This window comes from Triturus cristatus, chromosome 6 (assembly GCF_964204655.1).
Source record: "Triturus cristatus chromosome 6, aTriCri1.1, whole genome shotgun sequence".
Lineage (NCBI taxonomy): Eukaryota > Metazoa > Chordata > Amphibia > Caudata > Salamandridae > Triturus > Triturus cristatus.
This window is the reverse complement of record NC_140589.1, coordinates 1949130874-1949144493: the sequence shown is the minus strand read 5'-3', so window position 1 is coordinate 1949144493 and position 13620 is coordinate 1949130874. Positions and strand designations below refer to the sequence as shown.

Genomic DNA, 13620 nt, shown 5'->3' with positions numbered 1-13620 from the left:
GCCGTTTCGGTTCCGTGACCAGGACGGAAACCGAACTGATCCCTGTCGAGCAGAAGGTTCTCCTCCAGGAACTGGGACAAAGTCCTGCTTACTGACTTTTCGAGGATTTTCACCGGATACGGCAAGAGGGAGATGGGCCTGAAATTAGCCGGTTCCAGAGGGTCCAGATTCGGCTTCTTAATCAGTGGAGTTACCACTGCTAATTTCCAGCAGTCTGGTACAGATCCAACCATCAGGGACTGGTTACAGATCGTCCTCAACCAAGGAAAAGTATTACGCCCATGACGCTTCCATATTTTGTGTGGAAGAGGGTCTAGGGGAGAGCCGGAAGACACGCTTTCTATCAAGCTGTCAAAAGCCGCCTGGGAGAGAGGTTGAAAACTGTCTAAGACCGCAGTCAGATGTAAGTCTACCTCAGCCAGGCTAGTTGTTTCCTCGGGGTCATCCTGGGTGTTGTCCTGTAAAGTATTTACAATGTAAGAGATTTTCTCCTGAAAAAAGGAGGCAATTTCATTGCACAGGACTTGTGAGGGAGCTGTTCTATTGTTCATGCAGTCTGGATTAGAGAGGTCTCGGACAATCTGAAAGAGGGCTTTAGTCCCGTTTGAGGCCTGTGTAATGGAGGAGGCATAGAAATCTGCCTTAGATCTCAAAATAAGGGCTTTATATTGTAGTTGGATTTGTCTTACGTCTTTTTTATCATCCTCGATGTAGTTTCTCCTCCATTTCCTCTCTGCTTGCCTACGAGAGAGACGGAGTTGATGCAGCTTCTCGTTATACCAGGGCGCTGATCTTTTCCTCACCTTTTTTAGCGATTTTATGGAAATAGCTTGATCTAAAAACTTAGTTATATGTCCAGTGAATGAGCTGTAATTTTCATCCACGGACTTATTGGAGGAGAAGAGACTAGCGTCCAAAAATGTAATAGGGAGGTCGACTTTAGCCAGTTTGGCCCATTCTCTATCCAACCTATATGAGCACTGCTGGCTAGGCATATTCTTCCGGCAAGGCCACACCATGCTCAGATGTATAAGGAAGTGGTCCGTCCAGTTCAAGGGCATTATATTTATTATCCTTGTTGTGGCTGGATTAGCAAAAACCAAATCCAGGATATGCCCCTTCTGATGAGTTGGGCTGGCCACCAATTGATGGAGATTCAGGTTTGAGCAGGCGTGCAGAAGGTCTCTACGTTGGCTGCCGAGGCCTCCATCCGCGCTGAGGTTAAAATCACCTAGTACAGCCATGTTAGTGTGGGCAAGTTTTAAATTGGTGATAGTGTCCGCAAGAAGGTGGAATTGTGTAATCGTGCCCGGGGGCCTGTAACATAGCATTCCCGTAAGCAAGTTCCCACTAGGAGACTGCAGTGAGAAGCCCATGATTTCTATTCCCCCCACCTCGTCAATCTGACAGGGTCTAAAATCTAAGGTATCTTTAAAAATCAGGCCCTCTCCTCCCCCTCTACCCGTGCTGCGAGGTTTATGGAAGATTTTATAACCACTAGGACAGGCCCCGCTCAAACCAATAGTGGACTCAGCGGTGGCCCATGTTTCTGTTATGAAGAGTGCGTCTAATCCCATGTCTTCCAGGAGGCTAAAGGTTTCGGAGGAGTGCTTGACAAGCGAGCAGCTATTTACAAGGCCGCAGGTAAGACTATCGCCTACCGGCTTGTGACCCTTTGATGAATTTAACTGTAGTAGTTGGTCTCTACTATATGTCAGTTGTCCTGAATTGTTCATTGGAAGAGCAGCATTTCTGGCACTGGGAGCGTCCAGGGCGCGGACGGGCGCAGACGGGCTTGCCACTGGCGCGCCTCTGGCGCGCCACCGGCGCGCCCTCTGCGCGCGCGCGCGCTGCGCGCTTGCATTGGATGGCTTAAATAGGTGATTCAACGATGTTCCCCCGACCGCTAGAGCGCCTCCCAAAATGGCGACTGGAAATGGCACAATAGCAGGTTCACACACCCAAGATGGCGGTACTAAAGAAAACGAGTGGTCGCCACGCTAAATCAGCGTGTGTAGAGGTGTTTTTTATGGTGCAAGTAAGAGGGGGGACGAAATGGATCACAATTGTGTGTTCACTTCAGTAATTAATAAAAACAGATCGAACATGAAAGGAACAAGTAAAAACAATATTCACAGCGCACAATCACCCACTCTGTCTCTCAATGTTAGCCTCAGTCTTCAGGCTGCGCGCTTGCATTGGATGGCTTAAATAGGTGATTCAACGATGTTCCCCCGACCGCTAGAGCGCCTCCCAAAATGGCGACTGAAAATGGCACAATAGCAGGTTCACACACCCAAGATGGCGGTACTAAAGAAAACGAGTGGTCGCCATGCTAAATCAGCGTGTGTAAAGGTGTTTTTTATGGTGCAAGCATCAGGAGTCACCAGGATGCAGAGGATACCCAACGCCACTCCGTCAACCTCTCCATGGAGCCCCGGGGTGCTCTACTCACTGATAACAGCATCAGGAGTCACCAGGATGCAGAGGATACCCAACGCCACTCCGTCAACCTCTCCATGGAGCCCCTGGGTGCTCTACTCACTGATAACAGCATCAGGGGTCACCAGGATGCAGAGGATACTCAACGCCACTCCATCAACCTCCCCATGGAGCCCCGGGGTGCTCTACTCACTGATAACAGCATCAGGAGTCACCAGGATGCAGAGGATACAGAACGTCACTCCATCAACCTCTCCATGGAGCCCCGGGGTGCTCTACTCACTGATAACAGCATCAGGAGTCACCAGGATGCAGAGGATACTCAACGCCACTCCATCAACCTCTCTATGGAGCCCCAGGGTGCTCTACTTACTGATAACAGCATCAGGAGTCACCAGGATGCAGAGGATACCCAACGCCACTCCGTCAACCTCTCCATGGAGTCCCGGGGTGCTCTACTCACTGATAACAGCATCAGGAGTCACCAGGATGCAGAGGATACCCAACGCCACTCCGTCAACCTCTCCATGGAGCCCCGGGGTGCTCTACTCACTGATAACAGCATCAGGAGTCACCAGGATGCAGAGGATACCCAACGCCACTCCGTCAACCTCTCCATGGAGCCCCTGGGTGCTTTACTTACTGATAACAGCATCAGGAGTCACCAGGATGCAGAGGATACCCAACGCCACTTCGTCAACCTCTCCATGGAGCCCCGGGCTGCCCTGCTCACTGATAACAGCATCGGGAGTCACCAGGATGCAGAGGATACCCAACCCCACTCCCTCAACCTCTCCATGGAGCCCCGGGGTGCTCTACTCACTGATAACAGCATCAGGAATCACCAGGATGCAGAGGATACCCAACCCCACGCCATCAACCTCTCCATGGTGCCCCGGGGTGCTCTACTCCCTGATAACAGCATCAGGAGTCACTAAAATGCAGATGATGCACAACTCTACTTGAAAGTCTCCTCTGGTTCAATGACACAGACTCTGACGACCTTGAACCTCAACTTTCACTGAATGCCAAGCCACTTACATTCACCCTCAATAAACACACTGCAAAAAATAAAGGTGGCCTGGTACCAGCTCTCCCTTCCGAAGGAACTGAAACCTTTCTTTCAGAACGCACTGCTGTCCAAGCCCACATACTCTCTACCTGGATGGCCATAAAGCCCTGCTCCAGGGCTTTCCAGGCTCCATGCTGGCACCCCGTAAGGGCATCCTACACATGCAGCAAGTCTCATTCAGGCTCTGAAGAAGTACAAGTCATCATCCCCATCCTGATGGGACTACATTGGCTCCCTTTGCCAGCCTGCACCATCTTCAGAACCAGCTGCATCATTTACAAATCAACAGGGATCACTGCTTATGCTGCAAACAAGCTCACATCTCTGATGGTTCTCGGTACGTCTGCCGCCAGGAAACCATCAATCTAGAGACCAAGGAGTGAACATAGGAAAAACAAGGCAGCAGGACTTATCCATCTATACACCCAGTATCTGGAATAACATCCCCTTATCTATGAGGACTGCCCCTAACCTGCAGCAATTTGGAAAAGAGTAGAAGACGCCTCTTTAAAGAAGACTGCATCACAACTCATTAACCAGTCCACAAAGCACCCACCTCTCCTATCTCTCATTGTCTTTGACGCTGTACAGCGCTCCGCTTCCGTTTGTCTAGGGTTGGGCTATAGAAATACCATATACAGACATACATTCACGAAATATCCCACCTGTGTCTGGGAGTATCTAAATGACCATGTACTACAGAATTTAGTCAATCCTGTCTATATTTCAAGAAACTACCCTTGTGTGTGAATGGGCAGCTGTGTTGTATCAGGGCACCTCTACCACAAGGTCACTAGTACGGACATGGGTGTGAGGTAAAAGCTATGAATGTCCCCAAGCTTCAAGGCCCATGGAGGTAGGTGAGAGAAGCCAAGAGTGCCTTACTAAAGCGAAGTCCTTTAATATCAGAGATCCATGTGTTCCCTCAGTCGTGATGGCGATAACTATGGGATGTTGCTGGGCCTGGTTCACAAAGATATGTACATGTAGTAAATTTACAACTGTGGAGTCTCCGCACTGAGAACTGCAGTGCAGCGATTCCGCAGTCGTAACTTTACTACATGTAAGTACCGGTGGTCAGCCAAAATATCGAGTTTTTAATATCGACCTACAATAATATCGAGTTTTTAATATCGTAGGGAGAGAATATCGAAGTCAAGAATATCGATGGACAGAATATCGACCCCAAGGTAAGTAATATCGATGTAAATAATATCGAAGTACTTAATATCGATGTAAGGAATATCGTAAGCAAAAATATCGATGTCAATAATATCGATATTTCTATGTATTTTATTTGTATGTTAAAGATTATTGTAATGTATTTTAATACATTTAAAAATAAATGTTTAGAGATTAATAATTATTTTAAAGTAAATTTAGCGTTTTAGTATCAGAGCGGGTTGTGGGTTTATAGGGGAATAGGGTGGGAAGTAATTTAATTATAATTAATGAATTAATATGTTTTGTTTAATTGGTATTTATGATGAATTAATTGTTAATTAATTATTAATTGTAAATTAATTTTATTAATTGGTTAATTATATTAGTTATAATTAGTTTATTAATAATATTTATTTATTGTCATTGTTAATTAATTTATTGGTAATTAATAATTAATTGGTGATTTATTTTTATTAAGTGATTAATTGATAATTAAATTAATTATGTGAATTTTATGTGTAGTGGGTTGTGTGTTTATAGGGGAATAGGGGGGGATGTAATTATATTAAAATAATTAATGATATTGTTTTTTTATTTGTATTTATTATTAATTAATTGTTAATTAATTATTAATTGGTAATTAATTGTTATTAGTTAGTTAAATATAGTAAATATAAATAAATTATTATTTCATTTTATTTGTTGTTATTGCTAATTAATGTATTGTTAATTAATAATTAATTTGTGAATAATTGTAATTTGGTAGTTAATATGTATTAACTAGAAAATTATTAACTATATTAATTATAAAGAATGTATTATTAATAGTAAATAATAGATACATTGATAGTTAAATTTATTGTGTTTTTTGTATGTGTAGTGTGTTGTGTGTTAAAGGGGGAATAGTGTGGGGTGTAATTTAATGTTATTTATTAAAATATTTAGTTTAAATTATTTGTATTTATTAATAATTATTTTGTACATTAATTATTAATATGCAATTTTTTAATAACAAATTATTTAATTGGTTATTATGTTCATTGAACCCCTACGCTATCCAGTGCTTTCCCAACTGTTTCACTATCTGGAGGGGGAATAGTAATTTTTACCCCTACGCTATCCAGCGCTTTCCCTACTGTTGCACACTCTGGAGTTGGAATAGCAATTTTTACCCCTACACTATCCAACGCTTTCCCTACTGTTGCACTCACTGGAGTGGGAATAGTAATTTTTACCCCTACGCTATCCAGCGCTTTCCCTACTGTTGCATTCTCTGGAGTGGGAATAGTAATTTTTACCCCTACGCTATCCAGCGCTTTCCCTACTGTTGCATTCTCTAGAGTGGGAAGAGTAATTTTTACCCCTACGCTATCCAACACTTTCCCTACTGTTGCATTCTGTGGAGTTGGAATAGTAATTTTTACCCCTACGCTATCCAGCGCTTTCCCTACTGTTGCACTCCCTGGAGTTGGAATAGTAATTTTTACCCTCCCGCTATCCAGCGGTTTCCCTACTGTTGCACTCTCTGGAGTTGGAATAGTAATTTTTACCCCTACGCTATCCAGCGCTTTCCCTACTGTTACACTCCCTGTAGTGGAAATAGTAATTTTTAGCCCTACGCTATCCAAAATTTTCCTTACTGTTGTTTTTTTTGGAGTTGGAGTAGTAGTTTTATTGTCTCTGATATTTAATATGTTTTATATTATTTTAGCTAATGTAATATATCATTAATAATAAAAAATATTCAAATAAAATTATTTTTTTTTATTTGCTATATGTAATTAATTAATATTTATTAATGTAATTGTTTTATGTGTGTAGATGTATTGGTAATTATTTTTAAAAATTAATAATTTATACGTTCTTAAAATAATAATTAAAACTAATTCTTAAGTAAGTATATATATTATATATTATATGTATATGTTTAATTAATGTTTTATTAAATTATATATATTAATTATTAATTTTAAATATTATAAAATATATTTAATTATGTTTATTTTATTTATAAGTATTATTTGGTTTATTTTACATATATTTTTAAACAAAAAAAAACGATTTTTTTTACTAACGATATTTTTGACATCGATATTTAATTATCGATATTTTTGTACGTACCATATTGTAGATAGGAAGTCGATATTCTTGACATCGATATTTTTGTTGCGATATTTTTGTAGCTCGATATTTTGACCTTCGATATTTAGTCAGTGATCCTTAAGTACCTCTGTGACTCAGGTCCGCAGTCTTCACATCACCTCCGACGAGTCAATCCTTGGAATGTCATCCAAGATGCTCCAGGGAGTCAGAAAGACTTTTACTTGGAATGTCATCCAAGATGCTCCAGGGAGTCAGAGAGACTTTTACTTGGAATGAATACCCAGAGCTCTGGGCAGTAAGGAGCCGCAGTCTCATCGCTGACGGTGGCGGGTGATCCGTCCCACTTCATGGATTAGCTCATCACGCTAGCCTCCCTCACCCTCTCCTCAGCATCCCCTCACTTTGTTCCTCTCTCCGTTACTGTGAAGCGCTCTGATACCTTTCGGGGTCTTGTTAGCGCAATACAAAACTTCAAATAAATAAATGGATGGGGGAAAAGGAGTGAGAGGGTCTGGGGGTCCCTTTTACAGCTGTCCCCGCTGGATTGCAAGCGCTTACTCCTCGCTTCTCACGATACTACAAGGAGTTCATTCGTTGATGCGCCAGAGCAGTGGAGTCAGTGGTGGTGCAGAGGGGCAGCCGCACCACACAAGCACTCAACAAACAACAACATGCAGGCTCCAAGGAAGAGTCTCTGAGGCGCTTACAGCTGACTTCAGACCAAATACATTTTCAAGGAGTTTCCGTGTGGACTTGTCTAATAGCGTTGACTTTGAAAAACCCTTTGTATTATTCTCAAAATAAGAAGATCTGTGAAAATGATTTTACTTTGGCCATCAAGGTGGACCTTGGGGTGTGATTGTGAATGATCTCACCCCTCTTACCTCGCTGTCGCGCCCCTCTGTGTCTGGCTGCCGGCTCCATCAGGCCGACCTTGGAGAAGACTTCGATGGTCACATCAATGGCTGAGTCCGAGCCGTAGAACTGTACAAGGAGGTTCTTGGTGTCAATCCGGTCTGCGTCCTCCAGGCTTCTTCGGGGGATGTTTCGCTGTCCTTTGAAGTTGATTTCTGATAATTTATCCTTAAACCTTCTGAAGTAATCATGATGGAGATTCTCCAGGGCGTGGAGCAGGACGTCCCCAGATGTGCTCCCTCCGTCATCCATGGCTCATGTGATGCTGCGTCTGAAAAACATATTGGGTCATAAAAAGAGGTCTGGTCACAAACTCAGGAGTCACAGAAGTGAGGTACATGATCACAAACTCCTCGCACCTGCGCAATGTGCATCAATTAAAGGCTGAAATACAGGTAATACAGCGCTACTGTTGGCCGAGGAGAGCATCCTGGCACTGTAGTAGTTGGTCTGGTCTTAGAAATAATGATCTCCGCTCTAATGTACACTGTAGCATAGAGCAGGGAGGACACTGACTGCCGAAGGACTGGAGCAGGGATAGATCTTTAGCATATCCAGATAAGAGAAATATTTATAATTACAAGGAAATTATGCACTTAGTTATTCTAAACATCTAGTATGATGCGCACCCGTCGACCTGCGCTGAACACCCCTAGATTCTATCACAGAAACTTAAACTCTGCAGCAGACCGAGAGACATTACATTTAATGAGTGAAACCCCCATGTAAAGGGAGCTTGGGAGACATAAAGTGTGACTCTTATCCTAACAAGGTGTCTCGAAGCCCCGCCCGCAATCACGGCAGGAGTCTGACACCGCGACAGAAGACAGACGTCTACTTGAAGGAAAAGGTTTGACTGTTTCCTGTTTGATGAGGGGGGGGGGGAGTGTTCAAGCCTGGAGCAGGGAGAGGGGAGAGAGACAAACAGGCCCCTTCCTGGGAAGGCTCAATGACAAACACACAGACGTTTGAGTCTGACTTTAACAATCATCAGCCATCGTGTGGGGCATGTGATGAGACAAGAGTCAGTTGTCGAGACCAGACCATCACCGGCAGCTGCTCACAGTGACCTGCAGGGGTTTATGTCATCAGCAGAGTCCACTACACCTCATGCAGCTCAGGCCACAAGGAAGAGGCCGATCCGTCAGGACAGCAGCATTCCTGCTCTGAGTCGAGATTCTGTGGCGAGACCGAAGGCTCAGATTACTCCCTCCTTCTTCAAACGTCCAGCCACAGACACTGAATACAACAGCTGCAGACTGACCCCTCCTCCCCCAGGCACTGGACATTGTCGCCTGTCACATCATCCTGTTCTGCAGCTCTGCAGTCATTCACAGCCCTCTGGCTGCAGCTCTGCAGTCATTCACAGCCCTCTGGCTGCAGCTCTGCAGTCATTCACAGCCCTCAGTTCTGCAGCTCTGCAGTCATTCACAGCCCTCTGGCTGCCAGCTCTGCAGTCATTCACAGCCCTCTGGCTGCAGCTCTTCAGTCATTCACAGCCCTCTGGCTGCAGCTCTGCAGTCCCTCACAGCCCTCTGGCTGCACCTCTGCAGTCATTCACAGCCCTCTGGCTGCAGCTCTTCAGTCATTCACAGCCCTCTGGCTGCAGCTCTGCAGTCATTCACAGCCCTCTGGCTACAGCTCTGAAGTCATTCACAGCCCTCTGGCTGCCAGCTCTGCAGTCATTCACAGCCCTCTGGCTGCAGCTCTGCAGTCATTCACAGCCCTCTGGCTGCAGCTCTGCAGTCATTCACAGCCCTCTGGCGGCAGCTCTGCAGTCATTCACAGCCCTCATGCTGCCAGCTCTGCAGTCATTCACAGCTCTCTGGCTGCAGCTCTACAGTCATCCACAGCCTTCTGGCTGCAGCTCTGCACTCGTTCACAGCCCTCTGGCTGCAGCTCTGCAGTCATTCACCGCCCTCTGGCTGCAGCTCTGCAGTCATTCACAGCCCTCTGGCTGCAGCTCTGAAGTCATTCACAGCCCTCTGGCTGCAGCTCTGCAGTCATTCACAGCCCTCATGCTGCCAGCTCTGCAGTCATTCACAGCCCTCAGTTCTGCAGCTCTGCAGTAATTCAAAGCCCTCTGGCAGCAGCTCTGAAGTCATTCACAGCCCTCATGCTGCCAGCTCTGCAGTCATTCACAGCCCTCTGGCTGCAGCTCTGAAGTCATTCACAGCCCTCTGGCTGCCAGCTCTGCAGTCATACACAGCCCTCTGGCTGCCAGCTCTGCAGCCATACACATCCCTCTGGCTGCCAGCTCTGCAGTCATTCACAGTCCTCAGTTCTGCAGCTCTGCAGTAATTCAAAGCCCTCTGGCAGCAGCTCTGAAGTCATTCACAGCCCTCTGGCTGCAGCTCTGCACTCATTCACAGCCCTCTGGCTGCAGCTCTGCAGTCCCTCACAGCCCTCTGGCTGCACCTCTGCAGTCATTCACCGCCCTCTGGCTGCCAGCTCTGCCGTCATTCACAGCCCTCAGTTCTGCAGCTTTGCTGTCATTCACAGCTCTCTGGCTGCAGCTCTGCACTCATTCACAGCCCTTTGGCTGCAGGTCTGCACTCATTCACATCTCTCTGGCTGCCAGCTCTGCAGTCATTCACAGCCTTCTGGCTGCAGCTCTGCACTCATTCACAGCCCTCTGGCTGCAGCTCTGCAGTCATTCACCACTATCTGGCTACAGCTCTGCAGTCATTCACAGCCCTCTGGCTGCAGCTCTGCACTCATTCACAGCCCTCTGGCTGCAGCTCTGCACTCTTTCACAGCCCTCTGGCTGCAGCTCTGCAGTCATTCACCACCCTCTGGCTGCAGCTCTGCAGTCATTCACAGCCCTCTGGCTGCAGCTCTGAAGTCATTCACAGCCCTCTGGCTGCAGCTCTGCAGTCATTCACAACCCTCTGGCTGCAGCTCTGAAGTCATTCACAGCCCTCTGGCTGCAGCTCTGCAGTCATTCACAACCCTTTGGCTGCAGCTCTGCAGTCATTCACAGTGTAGGAGAGTAGGATCTGCACTTATGTTGCCCCCACTTTTTTTCTGATGTATACACTGGTTTCTGGCTATAGGCTGGCTGGGTCCCTGCTAATCAGGGCCCCAGTCTCACTGATCTCTCTAAACAACTTGGTGTGCATATTAGATGCACTAGTGATTGGATACTGTGGTACCTTATGAGCCCGTAGTATATGGTACCTTAGGTACCTAGGGTATTGGTACTTCACAGGCCTACCAGGGGCTGCAGCATATCTTATGCCACCCCTGGGAAGCATTCACAATCTGACACCACAGGCCTGCTACTGCAGCCTGTGTGAGGTATTGTTAGCACTCCTCACTGAGGTATAGGTTCCTATATCTCACCATACACACACATATAAACATCAGCCACCCCTATAGTAGGCCCTATCAATCCTAAGGGCAGGGTGCTTGGTTTACTATGTGAGGGGGTGCTTCTGCCTGAGCAGGACCCCTCTGCAGCTGGCAGAGTCTATTCTCTGCTGCTGTTTGTGGATGCGGTTAAACCATATACTCTTAAGTGCATTATAACCTCGCGGTAAATGCTAACTTTGGGAGAACTGCATCAAAACATGTTGTGTTTGGTGTCAAACAACTTGGAATCATACCCCCACACCAGTAACTGATGTGGGAGTATGATCCCACCCTTCTAGAGGGGATGACATGTACCCACTGTACTAAACGGTAGAAATCTAAAAGAGCCCTGGCATCACAAAATGGATGCCACCAGCACAGACATTGGGCTGCCCTCCTGCTGTTGACCGAAACTCGCAGTGGAGGGAGCCCAACAAAAGGTATCCTGTCACAGGGAGGTGTTACCACCTCCCAGACAGGATTTAGTGTATTGGAGCTGGGTGGGTGCACTCCTAGAGTGCTTTGAAGTCCTGCACTGGGGGAGCAGTAGGCTCCTCTGTGCATATGCCAGCTCAAACCGGTTCAGGGGCTACCTGCCTGTGCTCTGGCGCAAAACTGGACAAAGGGAAGTGGGTATAACCACCCACTACCCTGACCCTCCTAGAGGAGTGGTCATAGAGCTAGTCCCTCCCATATCTTTACTATAAGATACCAAGCATTGCCAATTCAATTCAGATTACCCTGGATGACGCTCTACAAAGAAGAATCCTGGCCCTTCGACGTTCCACTACCTTTGGAAGACAGAAGAATCTCCCTTGGAGTCAAGGAGTGACTCCCCTGCTTGGCAGGCACCAGTAACTTGAATCAACGGTTGCAAACTTTGCCGCTCCTGCCGGAGTTCGAAGTCCCTGCTGCCCTGGAAGTAGATTTCCTGACTTCTCGTCGGCCCCTGTGAGTCCCCAGCGAAGCTGTGGTGAGTGGACCCCACGAGTGACGAGGAACAGCAATACCCGGGGACCGTGCACTATTGTCGAGTGCAAACCCTAAACAACAATCTACGAAGTTGTGCATTAGACCATTTGTGGCCCAAGTCTTCAGCAGGTCTTGTACCAAAAATCAGCTGCCTACCTCGCCCCGAGTAGCCGTGGACTCCTGTGAGGTTTTTCCTGTGAAGGCGTCTTTGCGGTTGCTTGCCCGTTGGCTAGTGACCCCCACAAAGACTTTCTAATCAACTTCAAGGGCCCTCCTGGTTTCTCCAGGCCTGCCCTCACTTACCCTTGCTGGGTGAGTCCATCAGACCTTGCTGGTCTGCATCAGCGTCCATCTTCAGTTTGAACGAGACTTGCAGTTGCCAAGGCTTGTTGGTGCCAATCCGGTTGCCAACACCTCCATTAGCTGCAGATGTTGTGGGACACTCTGAATCCAGCTGCTGGTCATCGTCGATCTCTCCTGGACCTCGTGAGCAAAGAGACAACACGCCATCAGCAACCTGAAACGACGCGACATCGGTGGTCATCCATCTAGCTGGCCACCGGTCACTGGCAAGTGACCTTGAACACTGTCCCCTCAATTTTCAGGTCTTCCTCATCTTCAATCCATCTTCGGATTCCAGCGGACACCTCTCCAGTCGTCGCAAGCAGCAAGTCTTCAGTGATCTCCATTGAAAACAGCATCTCGACCCGACACCAAAAGACACCTATGCACCCGGCTTCCCTGGGTGAGGTAACTCGTGCACTCCGGTGCCCAAGTGTGTGTTGGCCCTCGAAATACTTACCTTGTAAGTGGCTTGCTTGTTTACTTCCTCAAAGTGCCCTAAAACTTTAAAATACAAACCGCGACTTGCTCCATTGAAACTAATAGGAAACCCGCGGCTGTGTTTAGACACTGCACGCGTCTCCCGTGGGCTTGTTACTTACCTGCTACCTTTTTTTAGTATATGGTCTGGTACGCCCCTAGGGCTCCAGCCATATTTGTGCTTAATTTATTGAGAACTGTTGACATTTGAATGTGTACTTGTCTTCTAATCTCATAAAGAGATTAGTAGAGTGTGTCTAGAAATAAATACATATATATTTGATATATATACCTGTGTGGTGTCCTTTCATTTAGTAATTCAAGAGATTATATTGTAAAACAAGCTGCTTTACATTCCTCAGAGACTTAGCCTGAAGGCTGCTCTCCACAGCTACCACTAGGATAGCTTTCTTTAAAAGGTTGTCTTAAACCTATCTACCATAAGAGTCGAATTGGACTGGTGCAAGGTGGCCACTATAACTAGTGACCAGCATATGCCAGGCCAACATCTCACATTGGTGGGCAGCGTGTGGGATTCCAGCTTGCCATTGTTTTACTAACTGAAAACCACTTAAGGTACTCAAGGTACATATAAAGTCAAGCTAGCATCAATAAGTTCTACTGAACTTAGAGCTGTTTGTGAAGGGCTAAGCACACCCTTGCTACAGCTCAAGCTAGGTTCAGTAGGCCTCAACTAGTGTAGGTAGTACAACACTTCACAACACTAGTATGTCCTACCAGGGTGGAGCCAGTGTGTCCATCCCATCTCAGTACAA

At 46.5% G+C, this 13620-nt stretch overlaps 1 protein-coding gene across 1 annotated transcript in view; it reads right to left on the bottom strand.

The window, feature by feature from the left end:
• The window catches only part of LOC146822575 (apoptosis-associated speck-like protein containing a CARD), an 88508-nt gene that overhangs the window by 39116 nt on the left and 35772 nt on the right, over positions 1–13620 (bottom strand). The window contains exon 3 of the mRNA XM_085609474.1: positions 7666–7967. Within this exon, the coding sequence (XP_085465600.1) occupies positions 7666–7948 (283 nt within the window). The 5' untranslated portion in view covers positions 7949–7967. The remainder of the gene's footprint in view (positions 1–7665; positions 7968–13620) is intronic.